General features: G+C 56.7%; 2 protein-coding genes across 18 annotated transcripts in view; one reads left to right on the forward strand and one right to left on the reverse strand.

The window, feature by feature from the left end:
* The window catches only part of DENND1A (DENN domain containing 1A), a 503,929-nt gene extending 484,615 nt beyond the window's left edge, over nucleotides 1-19,314 (forward strand). For 6 of the 14 annotated variants that reach the window (XM_027614750.2, XM_035723489.1, XM_027614759.2 and 3 more), the window contains 3 exons: nucleotides 12,309-12,437; nucleotides 15,048-15,306; nucleotides 16,257-17,432. In XM_027614750.2, coding sequence (XP_027470551.2) covers nucleotides 12,309-12,437; nucleotides 15,048-15,306; nucleotides 16,257-17,432 — 1,564 coding nt within the window. Of the gene's footprint in view, nucleotides 1-1,251; nucleotides 3,887-11,505; nucleotides 12,259-12,308; nucleotides 12,438-15,047; nucleotides 15,307-16,256 lie in introns of those variants that run through there. The other 8 variants (XM_027614760.2, XM_027614751.2, XM_027614749.2 and 5 more) reach the window with 5 other exon arrangements.
* CRB2 (crumbs cell polarity complex component 2) overlaps nucleotides 15,313-23,716 on the reverse strand; it is a 28,003-nt gene continuing 19,599 nt past the window's right edge. For 2 of the 4 annotated variants that reach the window (XM_027614745.2, XM_027614748.2), the window contains exons 12-13: nucleotides 23,296-23,413; nucleotides 20,608-21,643 (exon numbers count right to left, since the gene is read on the reverse strand). In XM_027614745.2, the coding sequence (XP_027470546.2) occupies nucleotides 21,419-21,643; nucleotides 23,296-23,413 (343 nt within the window). In that variant the 3' untranslated portion in view covers nucleotides 20,608-21,418. Of the gene's footprint in view, nucleotides 16,054-20,607; nucleotides 21,644-23,295; nucleotides 23,414-23,716 lie in introns of those variants that run through there. The other 2 variants (XM_027614747.2, XM_027614746.2) reach the window with 2 other exon arrangements.

Raw genomic sequence — 23,716 nt, forward strand, 5'->3', positions numbered from 1 at the left:
GAAGCTAAGGGAAGTGGCAGGCCCTAGCCAGGAAAGGAACCAGAAAGAAGAAACAATTCTGAAATGTCAAGCTGTGGCCTAACCTGGGTTGCAGTATACTTCAGCTCTTCTAGGATTCTCTGGTTTACAGTCTGGTGCTGCTTGAGACCACTGTGTTGTTACAGAACCAGCCTACCTAGGCCTGCTTACACCCTGCCCAGAAAGCTGTGGGAACAGTGTGTGTGTGTGTGTGTGTGTGTGTGTGTGTGTGTGTGTGTGTGTGTGTGTGTGTGTGTGTGTGTGTGTGTTTGCACACACACATCTTGAAAGATGCTTGATTATGCAAAATTTGGAAGAGAGGACTCCTGAAGTTGGTTGTAGGCATAACTTAGCCTCTGCACAATAGGACGGTGGGAATATTAAGGAATAGTTCCCTGGCCGCGGCTGGCATGGATTATGATTGCCCCCTTGTGGAGAAAATGCCGTATAGCTTCAGAGTTCCTCAGACCCTAAAGATTTCTCTTTAGGGAGGGATGAAATTAGTTACTTTTCTTTAAAACCATGTCTTTAAAACTGGGCTAAATCTTTTAGACACTGTGTGGGTGGGGCCTGTGGATACTGAAATGCAAACCCAAGAGCACGCCAGATGAGCAACACTCCACGTTTTACTGAAAAACATTTCCCATGCTGTGTTCAGGTCACCGATTAGAGGTCGGAATTCCTAATTACGTTTATTTATGCCGTTGCTCTCCCAGCCCCGTGATAGGGGAGGCCTCTTCGATACATGCCAAAGAGCCAGGGTCTGGTACTCCCGGCCTCCTGGGTGTTAGTAGAACTGGGCCCATATTACTTTTCATTTCTTTTCGCAATATGCCCTGTTTTAGATGCCTTTTCATGAGACATTTGGGGTTGGAACAAACAGTGGGACCGTGGGAGCTAGTTTAGTGGGTTGGCAAACCGGCCACGATCGGAAACAAATGAGAACTTCTCTGGCCAGAGCTCACAGCAGCTCTGGCCCTCCAGGTGATCAAGAAGCACATTTGGGAATATTATTCCAAGAGTTTCTGTTCACATTTTTTAATGGGGGGGGGGGGCGCTGTTTTCCCATAATACCAGTGACATTTCTGGTGCAACTGGGGTATTTTCCTGCATCTCTTCCCATGCTGCCTCCCCACCCCCCACCCCCCCACCCCCCCACCCCCATTGTGCTCCTCCATTTCCAAATGCCATGTCACAACAGCACTTGGATGTGTTTTTCTCAACTGTCATCAGCTCCAGCTGGCAAGACCAAGTTCTTGAAACACAGGAAGCATCCAGCGGAAAATATTTTAATAAAACAGACTCCTCATAAAATATTGTTCTGGGGGGGAAAGAAACCAGCTCCACCAATCTGTCAGCATTGTGCTGAGAGACACAAGAAGACAAGCCGGCAGGCAGGAGCCAGATCCTAATGGGCCTTTGTTGCGGGTTGGTTCCGTGTGGGGCACATGGACTCCGTGCCTAGCCCTTTAATCTAGCCTGGATTTTCTGGACTCACAGATCTTTGTCTCTGCCGGGAATATCAAAGTACATTGGCAACTTAGAGGGTTTGGCCAGCAGAGAGAGATGCAAGATCTTTGAAGTGGAGGGAAGGGTTCCGTCCTCCCGACTTCTCGCCCCAACTCTCACTTCCAAATAGCACATTAAATAATTAACTTTGTGGACGGCAAGATGGAGCTGATTAACAATAAGACAGTCTCCACGGCCTCCTGCAGCAGCTCAGTGTCTGGAATTCATCAAGGCCCAGTAGCATCGGCTGCCAGCTCTGCGGCCAGCCCCTCCGTCGGATCCAGCTCTTACTTTCCACATGATGTCTGTCTGTCCATTCATGCATCCATTCATTCAGCAGATAGCTCCAAAAACCTACCAGGTGTGAGCGATTTGGGATTTTTAAGAGGAGGCCTTTAAAGAGAATCTCCAAGCTGGACTCTTTGGTGACTTGCATTTTCCCAAAATGAAATTTCTCGTATGTCAAATGGCCTTTCCAAATCAAAGGTGGGTGCCCTTACCCCTTAAAGCCATCCGATGACAACTGGAAGAATACTTCAGAAAGGTTTCTGGGGGAAACATTCCTTCTGTTTTTCAGCTACCGCTAGCTAATTAATATTCAGTGACTATTTCTCCTCAAGAAGTGCTAGCTACTTGCATTATTATTCAGGACGGGCTAATGGAATGCTCTGAGGATTCCCTAGGGTGAGAGCTAAGGCCAGGAGGGGTCAGGCGGCGCGGGCTGTGGGTCAGAGGCCACCCAACAGCAAGTACAGTTGAGCACCTCTTACGTTCTAGGACCTCTTCGGCTGGTGTTTTTTCTTCTTCCACCGAATGGGAACTTGGGCTCAGCAAATATATGTGACCAGTGTTCCTGGGTCACCCAGTTAGAAGGTGGCAGGGCCAGGCCTCCAGATGGCTGCCTGATTTCATTCTCTCAGCTACACTCTGCTGCTCACAGGGGTCCCTTGTCAGTTTGGCTTTGTCTGGAGAGACGGTTCTGGGTCCTGTGTCCTAAGATGACTTGCCCCACACGCTGCCCTTCTTCTCTGGTTCCTCGAAGTCGGGAACTGGAGCTGTTCGGTCTTCTTCCTGGCAAAGAAACAGCGTCCCCTGGTGCCTGAGTGTTTCTCCCTGGGGAAGGAAAGACAAGCAACACTGACGGAACATCCTGTGAGACTGTGAAGAGTAGGTGGTGGCTTTCCCATCTAACAGGGAAACTGAGGCTCAGGGGGAGACTTTCTGATAGAACTAGTCCACGGTCTGAGGTAGGATCAGCTGTCTGCTGACACAGGCCCCACCCCTTATGTCCCACCCAGCCTTTTTGTTGCGAACCTAAGCTGAGTGCTGAGGACAGCAGTGGTTGCAGGGGGCGTGGTGAGGTTCCCATCTCCCACCCGTGAACGGTCATTTCAGCCACAGTGGGTGTGGCAGGCGGGCCCCAGCTTCTGTTCCCCTCGGCCTGCCAGGCGTAAGAGAATTTCCCATTGAATGTAGTGCTTAGCAGGAACTGACAGCAAACTCTAGAAGGCAGTGCTGTGCCCACCCCTCAGGATCATGCCCAGCATGCAGACGGAGGCCAAAGGCAGGGCGTCACCTGCTGGTCCCCAGGCACCCCTCTCCGCCGGGCTGCCTGTCCGTTGTGCCCCCCAGCGGGGGCCGGGCAGTATCCCTCTCAGAGTCGCGGAGGGTACAGACGGACGTGGCCACACAGCCTCCACCTTGTTTAACCTTAATCGCCCCAAGGGGTGCAGCTGTCTTCTGAGCCTTAATGGCTAAGAGGCTGGCAGTCAGGATAGCTCAGCGACGCAACCCAGGGCTCACCAGCTGCAGAGCCTGAACTCGGGACTGCAAACCTCTGTGTGCCCTCCAACGGGTGAGCCCCACAACACCCTCGCGGGAGTCCGGACTGGCTGCGAGCTGGTTATTTGAAGTTTCGTTGTACTAAGTAGGAGTGGTCCAGATTCAGGCACCAAGGGCCCACAAGCCGTTTCCTGGCTCACCTGGCTGGCCAGATTTGTACAAAATCTGCTCTTTTCAAACAATTTCGTTTGTCTGTAAAAATGACCCAATAACCTTATAATCCAGAAGTTTGGGGAAAGAGACAAGTTCATTCTGAACCTCACTCCTTACTAGCATGTCTGCAAGTTCCCCTCCGGGGTTTGTCCTGTAGATAATTTGCAGAGCTGAAGCTTCCTTGCAATATTCCTACTTGTGGCCTTGCCCCACGTCCTCGTAACCCCTGCTGTTCACAACTGTGGCAGGATCCCGCTTTGTGTGCACACGTGGGCCACCTCCCCACACCCCTCATATTGGATTTGTAGATTTTTCTAGGTGTTCACTAACATGAAATGCCAGAATAAATACCCTTGTCCTTAAAGCTTTTCTCATTTGATATCATCCTAAGGAATGGAATGATTAACAACTACCATTAGCCAAGAACTGCCTAAGCACTTTGCATACACCATTTCCTTTAATCTCACAAGAAATCTGGGGGAGTAGGTATCATTAGCTCGATTTTATAGAAGTAGCTGAGACCCTGAGAGGTTGTCACTGCCCCGTACCCTCACCCAGTCCCAGAGGCAGATTTCTCTTCCGTGTGGCTAAATAACTTGCTAAAAGAATTGTACCACTTTACACTCCCACCAAAACTCTGGACTCCCTGCGAATCTGGATCTGAGGGACCCAGAGGAACATGCACTAGAAATCCTTCTGACCAAGGAGAAATCCTGCTGGTTGCGCTGGCTGGACAGACAGACCATCTGAGCACCAAACTGCCGGCCCACGCTGCTTAGGGATGGCAGAGTCTCATCATCCAACTTGCACCGTGTGACCCCAGCACCCAAAGCCCCAGAAGATTAAAAGAAGCTGCCAGAAGCATTTAGTGAGAGCTCCGCCCATAGACGAGGTCTCGGAACACTGCAGCTATACCACCATCTCCTCAAGACCTGTCCTTGGCACGGCCCAAGTGGTGCGGGCCGTGGATCACACGGGGTAGAGCCCTTCTCCCTGCCCCCAGGCCCAGAGCTGCCCCAGGGGCGTGGTTGGTGAACCACTGCTGGGCCAGTGGGCTGGTGCACTGGGGCGGGGGGGGGGGAGCCTCTGGCACCCCACAAACCTGGGTCAGCCTCCTGCCCACTGCCAGCCAGAGACCCTGGGCAAGACTCTGCCCTCTTTTTTCCAACACAATGTCTGTTCGCATCCCAAAGAGCACAATTTGGGAAATTGCCCCTAGGAGCCGCACTAGCATCCTGAGGTGGCGGGGCACACCAGTCTCCCCTCCTGCAGCAGTGCTACTGTCAACGGTCTAATGCTCACCCTGTTGCCTTCCCGTGAGCTGTGTCCTCCCCTCCCCGTGCCCACCGTCCCGTGGCTTCCCGTGACACAGCGCTGACCTTCCATGTTGTAGTATTTGCTTTACATCATGCACATGCACACACACACACAGACACACACACACACACACACACACACACATGTGCACCCCAGGAGCCTGGGAGCTCCTCCGGGGCAGAGCCACCATGTGCCCTTCAGCTTCGATGCTTCAACTCCTGAACCAGAGCCTAGCCCAGACCTCTGCTCAGGGATGTTTACTGAATGAATGAACAAGGGAATCACTGAAGCTTATAGCCCAGCACCCTGGAGATGGGGAAGGGGTGTCAGTTAACCACAGGTGTGTAAAGAGCACCTATTATGTGCCAGGTGTGATTGGGATGTGACTCTGAGGCTACCAGCACCTCTCCTGCCCGGGGCCGTCTAAGAGCCAGAAACTGCCATCAGCCCCAGGAGCCAGTCTCCAAGATGCCAGCTGGGCCCTGGGCCCCAGGGTTGGGGACAGCTGTCTAGGTACTACCCATTGGCAGCCTGCCAGGACCCACTCCCTGAGCGGCCAGGAGTCCAAACACCAGAGCAGAAGGTCCCAGACCCAATTAGCAATGTGAGAGGCCCCTGACCCAACTCAGGCCCCCCATCCCCTCGCCAACAGTGGGTTCTGGGCCCTGGAGACAAAGCCACGCCAGGAGCCAGACAGGGAGTCTGAGCCCAGACTGGAAAAGCAGGAACTGCCAAGGAGTCCCCAGGGATGTGCAGCAGGCCAGAAAAACACAGGTCTCCCTCGTCCCCAGCCACTTTTGCCTGATACTCGAAGGGAAGGACCTCTCCCAGGAGCAGTCAAGATAGTTAGGAGTTAGTGCCCCAGACTTGCTGGTTTCAGCCTCCTCTGGAAGCTTTGCCACCTCACCTGAGCCCCTCCCTCTTCCAGGCATCTCGCCACCATTTCTTATGCCTGTTTCAGGCCCAGCACTTCATATGTGTCACCTTGGTTAACCTCCTCCACTCCCCAGAAGTCCTCCTGGTGCAGGTGTGTTAGCCCGTTCAGCCATGAAGGAACCAAGGCTCTAACAGGTGGAATGACCTGCCCTTGGATCCAGAATATGCACCCACACCCACGTCCACTGCTCTCTCACCAGACACCCTGCCCTCCACCGCTGCTCCCATGGTCCCCACCAAAGACGCAGGCTCATGGCAGGCAAAGGCCATCTTCGGCTAGAGGGGCAGTTGTTCTTCACAGTCTACACAATTTCTCTTCCGGATAGGAAAAGTGTGGAAAGTGTCCCCATCCCCCCCAAGGTGTCCCCATCTTCCCTCTACCAATGAGCCTGAAGAGTGGGACAGTGGAGTGAAGCCCATGTCCTGTGTTCAGGCCTCTCTACCTATGAGAGTACACACCCAGTAGCCTGGGAAGGACTGGGGCACGGGTGTGGACATGTGAAATTGACACTAGTGATTTTTTGAAAGAAGGAATGAGTGAATGAAGGTATGGGTTGATAAGTAGTCAAACAGATGGACTAATGGAGATAGGAAAGGCAAAGGGCACAGCCAACCTGAGAGAGAGCAGTGGGGCCAAGCCAGTAAAGCCCCCTGCTGCCTCCCCAGCCCCCACATCACCCCCTAACCTCTCATGTCGCCTTGGTCCTCAGGTGGGTTCAAGACCCTCCACCACCTGGTCCCTGCCAACCCTGCCAGCCTCTTTTCTTGAAACTCCCACCCTGACCTCAAGCCCCTTGTTCCCACTCCTCCCAGGGACACCTCCAGGCCATCCTGCAGCCTCCTCCATTTCGCATGATTGAAAGCCCAGTTCCCACATCACCTCCCAAGTGGAGCCCCTCATCCAAGAGCCCCCTGAGCCAGGTATACCCCCACCACTGCCCTCTGGGCCTGTCATAGCCCATCAGAACTCCCCGAGAGAACCCATCCGGGGATCCGGTCACGGCACCTCTCCATCATCATAACACAGGGCCAGGACTGCAGACCTGGCTTGAGCATGTACGCAGGTGAAAACAATAGAACAGGCTCTGAAGCAAGTCAGGGTGGTCTCTGGGGGAGCCAGCTTGGTGCGAGACCCACGGGGGGAGCCTCTGGAACTGCACTGGAGCTCTCTTCTGTGTGACCTGGGCTAACAGTAGGACCATTCTCAGGGAGGAAGAGAGGACAGACACCGAACCTGCTGGACATTGGGTCTTTCCACTCCGTTGTGTGTCTGTACTTTAAAACAATAAGAGGGGATCACTGCTGTAATGAGTCATGATCACCAGTGAGAGAGAGTTCTTCCTGTCAAGTGAACTTGTGGTCTTGTGGGGACCGGTGGGTGTGAGATCAGGTTTTTCTCACCCCACTGGGGACTTGCTGTGCCGGAGGGAAGGTCTTCGAAGGCAGCAACCACCTTATATTCATCCTTGACCGCCTAGGGAAGAGCCTGCACAGGATGAAAATGCCCAGAATCTATTTGTTGGCAGGTGAATGTGGTGTATGGATAGTAACTAAATATGTACGATGTGCTGGGCATGAGGCAAAGCCCTTTCTGAATAATTTCATTCAACTTCATTCAACCCACCATCAGGGGGGCTGTAGAATCCCCATTTTACAGCTAAGAAGTTGAGGCACGGGGAGGTATAAAATGACTTTCCCAAGGTCATCTGGCTGGGAAGTGGGGGATGATGGAAAGCTGGACAGACTGGCATCCTTTGGGCAGGCAGGACCTGGCCTTGTCCTGGGGCCTGTCCCCGTTCATCAGCCCAGCTGGAGCTTCACCATCAAAGGACACCAGACCGGCCGAGACATTTACCAAGTAAAGATCCTTTGTGCTAGAGTGAAATGATCCTTTAAAAATGATCACCAGCTCCCCTCGTTACCTCCGGAGACCAAGTCCTTGCTGATTTTTTTCCCTTCTTTATCTCAAGTACATTTAAATGTCAATTAAATTTGAAATATCTACATTTGTCAGCATTTCATTTTGGGCCAGCGTGATGTGCTGCTGATTTGTCCACGCGATGTGACACATGAAAAAAACTCTCGAGATGCAGATCTTCCTCATTAAAAAATAAGCCCGTGCGATCCCGGCACGGTGGAGAGCCACAGAGCACGTCCCTGCTTCCTGACGCCGTGTCTCTGACATGGTATTTAAAAAGGAACAGCCGCGCCTGTCACCACTGTCACATGCGCGCGCTAACCGGCGACACGTTAAACCAAACATTAGAAAGGGTTCGGGAAGTCATCTGCATGGGAACTCCGAGCCGAGATGAGGTGGGCAGAGGCGGGAGCAGCCGTGGGAGACGATGGGGTCTGAATGGTGATGGACAGCGGGCCTTTCTTTCTCGCCAAGACTCCGGCAGCCAAGTTCACCACGACCTGCCTTTTCACAGACAGCTCTTTGTGTGTAAGAAAATCCAGGCGAGTGGTGGGTGGCAGACTGCAGGGTAGTAGCTGAATTGGGTTAATGAGGGAAGAGGTACACTTTTTTCCCCCCCCTCATATTCTGCCTTGAGCTAATAAAAAATTTAAACCTGGACATTTTCAACGATTCATCCTTTATCTCTGACAAATATCTGACTGTATGTTTCATAGGAGGACATGAGCAGTTGAATTTAAATAAGTTTATTTTGAAATCTCACTTTTTATTAAAAGTAGAAGGGGGAACAGCCTCCCCCTTATTTCATTGTTTCAGATCCGCAGAACCAAAGAGGCAGGACCACAAAGTGGTTTCGAGTCAGGCAGATCCCGATTCCTGGCTCAACTGGTAGCTGCTGTGGGACACTGGGCGAGTGACTACCCTCTCTGAGCTTTGGCTTCTCTGTCTGCAAAGGGAGGATGTGATAAGGAATTAATGAGAAACCATCCAGGCAGCATTTAGCCTAACACTTGCTAAGTACTGCTGGTCTCATCGTCGTCATCCGTGTGGCCCGAAGCCTGAAAAAACGCTGATCTGACCAAACCACCTGGCGAGGTTCTCTCTCACTCTCTAGAGACAGGTGGCGCGTTCAGGAGACACCCCCGGCCTCTTGTTGAAGCTACAGCCCAACCCGCCTGGCCTGGCCAGGAGAGCTGGCCGGAGAGGGAAAGTGGTTTGTGAGCTGGAAGGTGAGGTTCCTTCTTCCCCGTCTCGGCCCCCAGGCCCGCTCCGCCATCACACCAGTGTGGGAAGGCACTGGATTTGACAGGGCTGTGAACTACAGCAGCCTGGTTTGATGACGCCAAGGCCCAGTCCAGCACAAAGGCTCTTTGCTCTTACGTGAACCCAGACATTCCTGGCAGGTTTAGTGGCATTCAGCTAATTGCCGAGCTGTGATCTCTGCTTCCTTGTCAAAGCCAGAGGAGGAGAGCATACTTGGAGGGGCATCGGAAGCGCATTCGAGATGGATCCAAGGGACACCAAAGAGCTTCATGCAGTTTGACCCAAGCAGAGGTGCGTGCACGTCTGCCACCGGCCCGGTTCACAGGACAGGGAGGCCCTGGCCTGGAATCCCTGCTTGTCACTTCCTGGCCAGGGCATGTGGTCACATCTGTCTTCCTCACAGTGATTCCCAGCGCTCAGCCAACACTGGGTCTGCTCACAGCAAGCACTCGGGAAGTACCTCACGGCTGGGTGTGTGGATGGACGGATGGACAGATGGATGGACGGACTAATGACAGGCTCATCCTCTGTAAAGTCAGTGCAGCGAAGCCTTCCCGCTGGGCTGTTGGGAGGGGTGGAAATCACCTGTATGAAGCCCCTGGCACAGTGGACATTGCTTTAAACGTTTTTCCGAGACTCCTGCCTACTCCTCCACACCCAGCAAATACGGTCCCATTATACGGTCTCAGCATCTCAGATGCTCACCCCCAAATATGGTCCCATTTTACGGTCTCAGCATCTCAGAGGACAGATGGGGACCTCAGGGGACACTTTTCTACTGCACAAGCTGATGGAAGGGACAGGTGCTGTGCTGGGGCTCCAGAAACATGGGTGAGAAGGGTGGGGCTCGCCTTGTCTCCCCAGCACACTGGCTCCCACTCCTGAGTTCGCAGACCTCCCCAGCACTGACGCTGTGCCCCAGGTGCGGATGAAGAGAAGGATGAGCCCGGCCCCTGCCCTTGAGGAGCTGACTCAGAAACAGAATTGCGGGAGGTTAAATGACATCGATGAAGCGCTGCAACACACAGCCCAAGGGGAAGCGGACTCCATCTAGGGGGGGAAACTCCGGCTGGGAATTCCAGGAAGGCTTTCTAGAGCGCCAAGTGAGCCGAGTCCTCAGACCAAAGAGCCAAAGAACAATCAGTGCACCAGGCAAAGACCACGGGGAGGTCTGTAGGGCATGCAGGGGAGGGCGGGAGGGGGCTGCAGAGGTGGACAGGGCCAGGCATACAGCACGGTGTCTACCCTGCATGGAGCCTGGACTTGGCCCTGCCTCCCCGCAGCCTGCACCCCTGCCCACCCAGTATATTCCACAAGCTCCCCAGAGTGGGGCCTGAGGCCAGGATACCTGTCCACTCCTCCAGCCCTACTCACCTGCCCAGGAGAGCCGTCCAGTGCTAGAAGTGAGTGCATCCCCCTAACTTTTAAACAGTTGAGTAAACCATTCTGTAAATGTCTGAACATTATTGTTCCTAACACTTAATGGGTTTACTCACCACACAACCAACTCCCTCGACATCGCTATTCGGAGCCGTGGACGTGCAGGCGTGAAGCAGGAGAGTGACAAGGTTGGGTCTGTGATTCACAGCAGGATTCCAGTGGCTGTGCGGAGTGGCCCTTCTGCACTGTTTTGTGTCCCAGGGGATGTGGCAGGAGCCAGGCGGCCTTGTTTCCATGAGTCACATCTTCCTGCCGTCTCTCCTGAGTCCAGAGGAAAACACTCCACCTAAGCCGATGCTCTCTCTGGTCCAGGAAGGGCCAAGTCCCTTACCATCCAGGTAGGCAGCCTGGGCAAGGAGAGGAGCCCGGTGGCCCGCCACCTCCCTGTCCCTGTGTGCGACCCTGGCCAAGTGGCTTCACCTCTCTGAGCCTCGGTCTCCACTTCAGTATGAGGACAAATCTCCTAGCCTGCCTAACTTCCAGGGATGGCACGAGGAGTGAACGGGCCTCGGCGGGCATGTGCCAGGGAGCTCTGCGGTGCTGGGAGCCAGTCCTGGTTCTACTTATAAAAGACTAGCACATTCCTGGGGACAACTGGCTTAGCACCTGTGATGGTAGATCACAGCACAGCCCACTCTCCCAGTCCCTCCCCACCCTCCAGTGTGGCTCCCGTTCACTCTTCCAGACATGGTGCCCTTTTATGAAATGAAACCCAGAAGGAATTGCATCGGAAAGCAGAGAAAGGAGCCTGCTCTGTCCGGGGCGGGGGGAGGGGCGGTGAGAGAGGAGACTGCCCCCCACTTGGGCACCCCTACACTTCCTGCCCCACCCTCTCACGAACTTCACTGCTGCCCCTGGGGATCCTTAGAGCTTGCCCAGCCCAGTGTGCAGGCCCGAGCAGCGGCCGTGGGGTGCCAGATGTGCCCGGTCCCGCTCCCCTCTCCCAAGCCCGCGCCACTCACGGGCCCTGGTCGGTGTATAATTCATGGTGGCCACGCGGACTTTCTTGGAGCTACGCAGTGTTTGTGTTTATAGAGGTAGAGCTCACAGGTGGCTGACAAGGGAGATGTATTTTTTATAACAATGAATATTTAATTTCCACATCACAGATGAAAAAGACTCTCTGAAGAGGCGTGTGAGAGAGACTCCAGAGAGCAGCCGCTAATCAGAAGAGGGCCTTCTAGCCGGAGCCCCTCCACGTGGCTCACTTTCTTCTTTAACTTTCTATTTTTATGTTTTCCTGATTACTGAAGTCTATATGCACATTGTAGAAAGTGTAGAAGACACAGAAACATAAAAAGAGGCAGAGTGGGGGGAAGTCACCCCTAAGCCCCCTAGCTTTTGTCGACATGTATGTATATCCCTTTCCAGTCTTTTTTCTCTGCCTTTTCCCATAAGTAGGTGAGAGAGAATATTGTATAACTACAGTTCTGCATCATGGTGTTGAGATTTTTCTCTTTCATAAACATTATAGTTAATGGGTGGCTCCTTTTCAGCCAAGTGTACTGTAATTCACCAGCCTCCTATTGCTGGAAATGTAGGATGTGCCATGTTTTAATATTATAAACATAGCAGCGATGAACATCTTCGTGCATCATTCTTTGCTACATTTAGGGCTATCTAAATGGAAGCGGAGGGTACGAGGTCGTAGGCGACTGGATCTCACGTTTAAGGCTCTCGACACCTAAGGCAAACCGTTGGTTGCTTTCCTGTCTGCGACCAGCTTCCTCGCCTCAGGGCGCGTCAGGCTCCCCAGGCCCTCGGGCCCTCCTCCAGCGAGCCTCGACCTCAGGTTGGCCGAGGGAGGCCAGGGCCAGGCGCTGAGCCCAGAGGCGCCCCCTCCCACCCCACCATGCGGAGTTCCAAGGGTGTCTCCTAACTGCCTCTTTTCTCTTGTCTTCCTCCGCCCCAGCCTGGTAAAGCCCTTGCGACACTACGCAGTCTTCCTGTCTGAGGAGTCCTCTGACGATGAATGCCAGCGGCAAGAGGGCCCCAGCTCTGGCTTCACCGAAAGCTTTTTCTTCTCCGCCCCCTTTGAATGGTCTCTCCTTCCTCCTTCAATTTCTCTGAGCTCAGCTTGGTGACTCTCCGGGGCCGCGCGGGGGGCGGGGGGGCGGTGCCGCTTGCCCGTGCGTGTGGGGAGGGCTGTCTGCAGCTGCTGCCTGCCGGTGACCCCGTGCCAGCTCGGGGGGGGGGGGAGTGCCCCCCCTTGTGTGCCTCTGCCCAGCCCCGCGGGCTCTGGGGCGAGGGGCGAGGGGACGGGATGGCAGGGCCTACAGCTGGTGAGACCGGAGCCTGAGTCCCTGGCCCTTACCCTGGAGAGTGCACTTGACTGTCAGCCGAAGTGGTTGTTGGTGCCGGAGTCGTCCTCTACCTCAGCACATCTCCAAGAGCTGTGGAGGTGGAGGGTCAGCGTTAAAGCTTAAGACAAAAGCAAAAACAAAACGTATTGATAGGGAACGTGTATATTATTGCTGATAGATCCAAGTGTTTTACAGACCTGCCTGCCCGTAAGGTAATTTTTATTATTATTGTTTATAGCCTGAGCCTCACACTTACTAAAAAGTTTCGCCCACAATCCAGCCACCCCCCAGTGTTAAGCTTTGGCTCTTTCCCTTCCTCCACCAGTTCTTGCCCCTCTACCTACAAGTTTTTTAGGGCTGGGATTGAGCAAAGGGACAGCTTTTGTCCCTGGGTGGTCGTTAACAAAGCTGTAGTGTCCTTAATGGGAGCCTTTGAGGGAAGAGAGCCGCCCTTTGCTGAACATCCATGGGGCCCACAACCACTACCTTACAGAAGAGGGGACTCTTCCCCTCCATCCCCCTCCCAGTTCCCTTTCCTTGGGCCGGGCCTCTGGGTTCCTCAGGGCACCTGACAAACCCCCCAGCTCTGCTCCTACCATTGGCCCCCAGGGGAAGGAGGGTTCTTAGCCCTTTCTGCCACCAGCTCACCTGCAAGTCAGCCCCCTCCTGATCTCCTCACTTAGAAAGCGGTGGCCTAAGTCGGTGTTGCCCGAATTCCCATGCTACCTTCTCTGTACATTGAATCTTTCTTTAAAATTCTTCTGTTAAAACTTTAATAAGTTAACTTTGTCCTAAGCAGTAATATCTCTGATATCATTGGCCTAATGCATCAATTATCATCTCTACTACTAGTTAAAATAAAGATACAACCATTAGAATAAGAAATGTTCATGTATCAACTCAAAATCACCTTGCAGGTAAAAATGCTCTGCCTGGGTGACATCCAAGAAGGAATCCCCACCACAGGGTCCAGTGGGCCTCCTTGCTCTTTTTTAATTCATCGATGCCTTAATTATTTAAATAGTGAATAGTGCTCACTCCCTTAGCCAGGACCTACGAAAAGGATAGGCTTTTGTGTGTGTATGGTTAAAAAGGAAGTGGCCCATATGTTAACTATACTGGAGCTAAATAAACATAAATTACACAGGAAAAGAAAAAAAAAAGGAACTGGGCCATCATAAGTCAAAATAAAATGGTTTCTTTTTAAAGAATACATTTCCTTAAGTGTAAGGCGCACACCGACTTTTCTTTATCCCCTTCGTTGTGTTCAAACTTGGTGAAAAGGTCTTTAATTCCTTGGTCAGAAGGCTTAAAGTGAGTGGGGACTTTTGAAGTCTCTCATACTTGGTGTCCATGGCTACCTTTTGCTGTGTGACATAGGGTGAGTTACTTAGCCTCTCTGAACTTGAGCAAGATAACTGAAGGCTGATGGGAGTCCTTGCGGAGAGTCCCCTCTGCGGGGTGTGCCCTGCCCTGGTTCCTGCACGTGGGCCTTTGGGACCAGCAGGTGGCGCCCTTCCCCCACATTACCAGAGCTGTGGGCAGCTTCTGCTGGGACCCAAGCGGCAGAGCCAACCCCAGCCTTCACTAGTCGGGGTTGATCCAGGCAGCCTTCTCCACGTACCCAGTGGTGCCCTGGGGCTCAGGCCTGTGAGAAAGGAAAGTAAGAGGGGCCTCTCGTCCCCTCTGCCTGGGTCAAAGGTACAGAATGCTGTTAACGGCCTCTGTACCTGCCGTGTGCCAGGGAGCACGTTGGTTGGTTCACATAATCACCACCGCTGCCTGCAAAGGAGGTACTCTCTGGAATGGGGGAGAGGCTGAGGTTCAGAGAAGTTAAGAGACTATCCCGAGGTCCCATAGCAAGAGATGGTAAGACCTAGAACAGGTCAGCGCAGGCCGAAGCCCACACGGCTCCCCCTGGGGGTCCTGAGCCACCCTGGGAGACTTTCCCCAGCTCAGTTCCCCATGAGCCACAGGATGGGGGGAGTGCAGAGGCCGGGCTCCGGAATGAGCAGGCTGCCTCTTCCTCTTCGGTCGTGTCCCGTTCCTCACGCCTTGTCTGGATGGCCTGCAAGCCCGCTAGCCAGTTATGTGGTGGGTCCTGTGGTTTTCGGGGAAACTTAAGTGCAAACTAGTCCCACAGTGAGCAGTAGAACCCAGATGCAGCCCCGGGTCTGGCAGAGGGCCATTGCCCAGACTCCAGCACTCACAGGGACCCCAGGACACTCTCCTGTCCCCAAGCTCCTGGGTGTACTCCGCAAGGCCTGGAAGTTCCTGGGCGTGGGGGCTGCTTGCTCCTCCTGTGGAGGCTCTGGGTGGGAGAATCAGCCTGCTCTGCCTCCTCCCAGGCCTCAGCCATATCGGACGCTCAAGGAATCAGACAGCGCAGAAGGCGACGAGGTAGGGAGTCCAGAGCGGCGAGCGCGGGAGCCCATGGGCCCTGCCCCGGCTCCTCCTGACCGGGCTGCCAGCATCGACCTTCTGGAAGACGTCTTCAGCAACCTGGACATGGAGGTCCCACTGCAGCCACTGGGCCAGGCCAAGAGCTTGGAGGACCTTCGGATCCCCAAAGACCTGAGGGAGCAACCGGGAACCTTCGACTATCAGGTATGATGCCAGCAGGGACGTGTACCTGCCCGGGCTGGTGCTTTCCACACATGAAGCAGGTGCCCCCCATGGGATGGGGAAGGAGACCAAGGGAGAAACAGCGACCTTTCCAGGGTCCTCGGCCGAGGCTCAGGGTCGTTCTGCCTGCAAACCCTGCCAGGCAGGCCCGCAGCCCGTGATCCTGTAGAAACGTTAGAGCTGACGGAAGTCGGCCCCTCCTGTCCGTGTGTGCGTCAGGCAGAGGTGTGCTGCCACTCCAGCCCACCCTCCCAGGACCCCAGTCCCGCCAAGTCTGCTCGGAGATTCCCGGGCTCTGGATTATTTGCACGGGACCACTGATCGTCCATCATGACTTGCGATCTGTCACATTCCCTCTCTGTGCCTGTCTCCCCACTTGCAAGTGGAGGCTGCTGACGGAGTGGCTGGGTCTGTGGATTCATGCGCGCCCTCCCTGCCCCTGACGCCTAGGTCGCGTCGCTTGTGAGTGGCAGAGCCAGGACGGGAGTCCAGTCCTGTTTCCCTGCCAACCAGGGAAGACACCTTTGCCATGCCCTGTGCCTCACTCGTCCTCAAGCTCCCAGGTGATTAAAAGTGCCCACGTGCTTTGAAAAGTGAAAAAGTCCCGGCCAGTAGATGGTCAATAAATGGAGTCATTTTCCTAAAACTTCTTGGCAACACTGACGTAAAAAGGACAAGGGCTTTTTCTGGAATCCCTCTGTGCAGTGAGAAAAAAGCCCGGCATGGAGTCTGAAAGGTGAGGACAACAGTGAGGAAAGCCTGGGCTTGGCATCTGGACAGACCCGGGCTCTCTGCTGCTGACCTGGGCCCAGCCCCCCGGCTGCCCTGAGTCCCAGGGCCTGATCAGCCACATGCCTGGGGCTGGGGACCTGCTGCCTTCCAGTCTGTCCGGGGCAGTCTCTGGTCACTGCCTCCCTCCTTCTCTCCCCCAGAGGCTGGACCTGAGCAGGAGTGACCGGAGCCGCGGGATGCCAGTGGCCTTGAAGCTCACCCACCCATACAACAAGCTCTGGAGCCTGGGCCAGGACGACATGGCCATCCCCAGCAAGCCCCCAGCCACCTCCCCCGAGAAGCCCTCAGCCCTGCTTGGGAACTCCCTGGCTGTGCCCCGCATGCTGCCGACCCAGGACAGCATCCTGAACCCCAGTGACAAGGAGGAGGCGCCCACCCCCACTCCAGGCAGCATCACCATCCCCCGGCCCCAGGGCAGGAAGACCCCAGAGCTGGGCATCGTGCCTCCGCCCCCCACCGCCCGCCCAGCCAAACTCCAGGCCGCCAGCACCGCCCTCGGGGACTTCTCCTCAGATCGGCTACAGGCCCTGAGCCGGGCCCCGTTCCCCGGGCTCCTCCCCAGTGCTACCCCCCAAGGACCCACCGAACCACTCCAGCCACTCAACCTGGCCCCCGGGGCTGCAAGCTCGAGCAGTGACACCCTGCTGGCCCTCCTGGACCCACTTAACACAGCCTGGTCAGGCAGTACTCTTCCGCCGGGCCCTGCAGCCCCAAACATAGCCACCTCCTTCACTCCCCAGTTTAGCTTCCCCCCAGCAGGGACCCCCACCCCCTTCGCGCAGCCATCACTCAATCCCTTCATCTCATCTGTGCCCGCAGCACTGCCTGCCATGGCCCTGGTCTCCACACCGGCCGGGCCTTTCGGGGCCCCTCCTGCTTCGCTGGGGCCAGCCTTTGCCCCCAGCCTCCTCCTGTCTGGTTCCGGCCTCTGTGGCCCACATAGATCTCAGCCCAACCTGTCTGCCCTCTCCATGCCTAACCTCTTCGGCCAGATGCCCATGGGTGCCCACACCAGTCCCTTGCAGCCCCTGGGCCCCCCAGTGGTCGCCCCTTCAAGGATCCGAACATTGCCCCTGGCCCGCTCAAGCGCCAGGGCTGCCGAGGCCAAGCAGGGGCTGGCCCTGAGGCCCGGAGACCCCCCTCTCCTTCCTCCCAGACCCCCACAGGGCCTGGAGCCAGCACTGCAGCCCTCTGCTCCTCGAGAGACCAGAGACCCCTTTGAGGATTTGTTACGGAAAACCAAGCAAGATGTGAGCCCGGCCCCGGCCCCAGGCTCAGTAGAGCAGCTCAGGAAGCAGTGGGAGACCTTCGAGTGAGCCAGGCGCCGAGCGAGGGCGAGCTGGGCCCAGCCATGCGCCGCCGGCCACTGCGCCCCAGGCCAGCCAGCCAGCCCTGCTTCCCCTGCTCCGTTTCTGCCCAGGTTCTGCTGGTGGGAAGGGATGGGACCCCCGTCTGCCGCCCCTCCTCCCCTACACACCACCCATCACTGAGGTCTGGCCGCTAGAGAATGGTGCCAGTTCTGGCCTGGGAATGGTCCCAGCCCCTGGGCACCCACCCCACCCTGCCACCACCCCTTCCCTGCACCCCTGAGTAGGTTTTGCACTAAAGAGGTCAGCTGGGCGAATGACTGCCCCAGACCCAGCCCCACCTGCCTTCCCCCTGGAAGCCTCCCATCAGGAGCCCCGAGGCTCCACAAGGCCTCTCCTCCCCAGCCCTGTTCCCTTGGCCCAACTACAGCGTGGCCCTGCGCACCCCACTGGGACCAGCACAGACGGCCGTGGTAGCCTCGGCCTGCGTGAGGGCGTCTGCACCAGACACGTGGTTTGGAGTAAGGAGAATATACCTACCTGGCGGGGCACTTGCAAACCCTCTCTAGCAATACACACACTCGTTCTTTCTTTGTCAGTCTTCACCCCAACCCTCAACCTTCAGTTGTTTCTGGCTTGGTAGGGATTTGGGGCCGAGGGATCCTTGGGAACCCTCTGAGAGCCAAACACAGCCCCAGCCGGCCCTGCATGGAGGCTGGGAGCACCAGCAACTCTGGTTTGTAAGAGAAAAAAATAGCAGCAGGTAAATCGAGTGCATTAGGAGGAGTCAGGCCGCCGTCCTGTGTTCTCCCTCTGGTTGCTGGGTTTCTCCAGGTCTCCAGTGTTACTCAGATGGGGCTCAGCCTCTTGTCACCTGGGATTGCGGGGGCAGAGCTGAGAAGCAGGCACCCCGATTCCAACTGGGAAGACCAGCTTCATGCCACAGGCTGATGCAGGAGGCCCAGCTGCCCAGGCTCCCTGGGTCAGGAGCGGGCAGGGGCACTGAGCCCTTCTCCAGGCCCTGGCGGAGTGGACAAACTTGGCTTCTCACGGCTTGGAGGCAGGAGAAGGGCCAGGAGCCACCCCCTCCCCCGCCCACGTAGCATAGAAATTCCTGAGGCCAGTGTCACCAAAGCTCAATTGAAATGTTTTGTTATTGTTTCTTTTATCTATCTTTTCCTTTTTACTTTATTGATTTGATGAATCTTAAAATTGACTAGTTTCAATAAACCGAGTTAAAATATGGCCCAACCATTTAAGAAAACAACCATCTGAGACATGCAGGAAATTGTGAGCGTTTTGACCTGATTTCTCATTTCCTATTTGTGAGTGGTCAGACACACAGCCTCAGAGGTGTCTGACTGGGCAAGGGGGCTCTGGAGGCCCCTCTAGCCCTGGGGAGCTTTGTCCCGGTCTGAGGGACCCTGTGTGGGTCGGTGAGGCCTGGAGGGCGGGCCCTGAGGTTCTCAGACGCGGGCTGTGACGAGCTGCTGGCCCAGCACAGCGCCCCTTCCGGAGTCGGTCACGGCCCCGTGGGCAAGTGGCTCTCTGGGCGCGTGGGCACCCCCAAGGCCTTTCGGGTGTTTCCATACAGGTTCCAGATCCACCACCCATCCTGGGCAGACCCCCGAGCCCTGTCCGCAAAGGGAAGCCTCCCGTCCCCTCCCCACCCCCGTAGGCAGGGTATGAGATAAGAGGTACGGTGGGGCCCCAGGGAAGCGGAGCCCACCCCGCGGTCTGTCTCCCCGGCTGTGCTGGGGGCTGGTGGTGAGCCTTCCACGTTCCCAGGAGCACTGTTGTCTCTTCACTTGCTGGACTGAATTTGCACCCAAGGATGAATGTTGTGTGTGCGTTCAATAAAATCTTCTTGGGGAGAAGGTTGGTATCCCTGTGTCCTGAGGAAGCCCTGGGGGAAGGGGAGGGCTCAGAGCAGTCAGGGAAGGATTTGACCCCTAGCCCAACACCCCAGCTTCTTCCATTTGAGCCTCTGAGCCCAGGCCCTTCCCTGTCCCAAGCAGGGCGGGGGCGGGGGGAGCTGGTCACAAGCATGCACAGGCTTGGCCAGTCCATGGAGTGAGGCTGCCGGTCACAGATGGTGTTGAGAGTGCCCAGACTCCAGGGAACAGTTCAAGAGAACAGCAGAAAATTCAGCCCCATAGATCTCTCATTAGCAAGGGCAGAGCCTTAGAACCAGCAGCTCTGTTGAGTGTTTGTGTTAGGTGATCTGGACCCAGAGGTGGTGTTAAACACACCCAGTCCCCCATCATCTGGTCATGCCCCCCTCCCCTGGCTGCCCTTGAAAAGGACAGGTGCCAGAGCTCTTAGGAGTGAGAGAGGACAACATAGGGCTCCCCAATAAAATGGCACTGCTTTTATTTATTGGGGTTTCACGTGTCTTAGAGGAGTCTGCAAGAACACAGGTTCGCCAAATCCCTGATTTAATAAAATCACCAAGGCACCGGCTGTGGCTAAGTTGCTGGCACCAGATGTTTCCTCCCCCACTTTCCCAGGAGTCATGATGGAGAAAGTTGGGGGAAAGGTACCGCCTTGTACAGGATAAGGACAAAGCGAGCCTCTTACCCTAGTGTTCAGGGCACTTCCTGTCCCAGCCTCGGCTGAACCCCTCAGTCTCGGCCACCCACATGCTCCCTTACCCCCCATCACCATACGGTTCTACTTCAGATTTTGAGGCCTCTGCCTCTGGAAGCTGGTGAGACCCTGAGGGGAGCTGGGTAAAGTCAACTAAAAGTGGAAAGGGGTCTCCTGGCCTTGGCACAGGAGGCACTGGCCTGAGAAACAGGAAGGACGGAAGGGCATGTCTCGAGATCAGGGAGGAAGGGACTTCATGAGACTAGAAGGAGGCCAGGCACGTGGGGGGGGGGGAGATGCCCCTCTGGGATCTGTGGATGGCATTGCCAGGGAAGGGACTGGAAGCAAAGCACATTCCTCCTCTGCATCCGTGTCTGTCTGCAGGACCAGCCCCGACACAAAGAGGCAGTGCCAACATCTGCTGAGTTCAGCAAACAACTCTGAGGGCTTTCTGCGAATCCTGAATCCCACCCCCCCACCCCCACCCCAACACATACACAGCCATTGAGAGAGGTGACGGGCACTGGAGAATGAGGTGGTCAGCACAGGGCTGGCGGGGGGGGGGGGGCAGGGGGTTTGCTCCTTCGTCCTCTGGCCTTCTTGCCCCCCCCCCAGGAAAGCCCCTTCCCCCACTTTCTCTCAGCTCCAGGCTGACAACCCTTCCTGAAACCTAAAAGGGTGACCCAGAGAGCCCAGCGGCACTGAGGCCCAGAGCTCTTTCCCCATTGCCGTCGCTGATCCTCACAGCTGCCCCGTGAGGTAGGCAGAGGCTGCCACCCCCACCCCCACCCCCGGCAAGGGGTGACAGCTCCAGGCAGCCAGTCCTCCGCTCCTGCAGATCTGCCCCGGACGCGCTCTGTGTTCCCACGCGTCCCATCTCTGGGGCCGCGGGCTCGTGACCCCCCCCCCAGTTTCCCAGCTGCCTCCAGCATGGGGGCAGCCTCCAGAGCCTCCAGAGCTGCAGAGGATGCCGGAGCTGGGGGGCTGGGAAGGGGATCCCCCCAACCCAGTCACCCCTCCGTGGGATCGCGTGCACCCACAGCAGAGACACGGACGTGCCCACGAACCCCGTCCCCCAGGGACACCGTGTGTGCCCGCGGGTGCTCCTCCCCTGCACAGCGATGTGCTTGCGGAGACAAGAGCCGGCGGGGCCAGTGGTGCAGAGCACGGCCTCGCCAGCAGCCCCCCCCCCCCCCCCCCGCCGCCGCCGGCTTCCCTGAGTGCTCCCCTCTCCTGTCCACAATGGGGCAGAGGCGGGGGCCGCCAGCTAAGGCGACGCTTCACCAGCAGACACCCTGGGCCCCGCAGCTGCGAGAGGAGGCCAGCCACGGGGTGTGGCCTCCTGGGGTCCTCGGGTAGAAATCATCTGGGACCTCATGGGTGCTGGAGCCGGCAGCTGGGCAGGCCTAGATGAGTCTCTCCTCTGGCGGCACCTTGAGGACACTGTCCATCTCCAGCCGGGCTCCGGCCACCTCCTGCTGGCTGGGGCTGTAGGTGCCCTCGGACTGGCGGCGCTTCCTGGCCGCCAGGACCCCTGACAGGAGGCCCAGGAGGAGGAGGAGGAGACAGGTGCAGGCCGCGGGCACGGCCGCCTCCAGCAGCGGGAATGGCAGGGACGGCGGCAGGCCCTTCTGCGAGAGATGCGGTAATGAGGGCTGGGGCCGCGGGGTCCGTGCCAGGGCGGGCGGGCGGGCGGGCAGGGGGGTGGTACCTAAACTTCACAATGGTCTAATGAACAGGGGTGGGGGTCCTCCGTCACTCCCGGGAGGGAGGACAGGAATCTTTGCTTTATTCTGTTTACCAGTAAATTCCAAGTGCCCAGAGCAGGGCTTGCCTGGTAGCAGTCGGTAAGGAGTAAAGGAGAAAACAGACGCTTTGCCCAGATGCCCCAGACACATGACCAGCAAGCCAGGACTGGCAGTCTCCTCCGTCTGCCCCCAGGGCCCATGCCATGCCCACGCCACCATCCTTCAGCCTTGAATTGCAGCTGCAGGCCCTTCCTTCCCTGGCCAAAGTGGGCCCTGCCACCCAGCCTCCCTGCAGTAAACTCATCCAGTCTGAGGCGGTGGGGTCTTGATCCCTCCCCATCCCAAAGGGTGGTCTGGTTTCTTAGTGGCTGTGGAGACCACGCTTAACCCCAGTAGGAGGCCTCTCAGGCAGCAGTAAGTAGGAGAGGCTCCCCAGCCAGGTGGCCTGTGCAGGGCAGGAGCGGGAGGTGGGGTCGCCTAGCTGAGGGTGAGCTCAGAATCCACCAGGGTGTGCCCGGCTAGGGAGACTGAGACCAGGCTTTGGGGAGCCCAGGAAACCTCTCCATCTCCAGTCACAGAACTAGGATGCCCCCATCAAAGGCCTGGAACTTCGAAGCCCCCAAATCACAGAATTCCCAGCTTCCAGAGCCCTAGGGTCTCAGACTCACCGGCCCTCCCTCTGTCCTGTGAAGCCTCTCGGCCCACTGGGACCTGGGTCCCAAGTCCCAGTACCCAGTCCTGAAGGAGGAAAGGTACCCAGGGCTGGAGAGAAAAGTTCATACCAGCTTGGAATGGGCCATCCCCAGCCTCTACCCCTGGGTACTTCTGGGAGAGCTGTAAAGTCATTTCCTCCCTTGGCCCTGTGAGGAGGGCGGCGGGGGGGGGGGGGGGGGGGGGGGGGGGGGCGGCGGGAACCAGAGGCTGTAAAGTTCAACTTGAAAGGAAACATTCCCCAGAAGCAGAGGGGATTTGCGGGTTTATGACTGGGGCTGCCAGAAGCCTGTGGAGATCAAGGCTCCTCCCCAGGCTTCCTACCAGCACCCAGGTGGGCTCACTGCCCACTGGGCCTGCGGCGCTGGTTCCGCCCCTTGGTGGGGAGGGGGGTGGTCAACGGGGAGGTTCAAGCTCAAGCTACCTGCTGGCCGCCACCGACTGGGGCCCTGCTCAGCTGAGCCTCCCTGGCTGCTCTGGCTCAGAATCGCGGCCTCTCCAAATCCTACTCTAGAATCCTGGCCCACAAACCACTGGAGATTACAGGCTCTTGTATCCACCGGCCGAAATCCCAGAATTCCAGGATCCTGTGGGTCCTGAGTCCTGGCCCCAGAAAGGACTTGGCAGAGCCCGAGTGTCTCACTGAGGGATGGTGGGGCCTCCTAGGCCCGCCCTGAGTCTCCGGCCCTTAGTACTCCCCACCCCACGACAGGGCTGGTCCAGGAAAACAGCACCACAAGGGCTTTAGGCACCCCCACAGCCCCAAAATCATCTCACTAAAGTCCAAAACAGGGCACTCGCCAAGCCCCCCTGGCATCACTCACCACCACTTCACAGAACTGGCCTGAGAACCTGGCACTGCAGATACATTCATACAGCCCACCAGCCGCCCGGCAGGTGCCGCCATTCAAGCAGGGGTTGGCCTCACAGGGGATCGGACACCTGGGAAGCAGAGAAGGCGAGGCTCGGAAAGCTGCTCCCTCCTGTGCGGTCTCCTGTTCCCCCATCTGCTTTAGCTTCTCAACAACCCCCCCAAACACGCAGGTGTCCTTCCACGGTCGCCATGCATGGTCCCCGCCCTGCAGGGCCCTGCTGGGTGACTGAGGCCGACTGTGACCTCCACCACCACCCGCCCCTTGCCCCAGCATTCACGACGGACAATGGCCCGCCCAGTCAGAAGCACCGGGGAGCCTGTGTGAGGGCAGCTGCCTGGGATGGGGACACCCTCTCTCCGCAGTGGGCCCA

This window comes from Zalophus californianus, chromosome 13 (genome assembly GCF_009762305.2).
Source record: "Zalophus californianus isolate mZalCal1 chromosome 13, mZalCal1.pri.v2, whole genome shotgun sequence".
NCBI lineage: Eukaryota > Metazoa > Chordata > Mammalia > Carnivora > Otariidae > Zalophus > Zalophus californianus.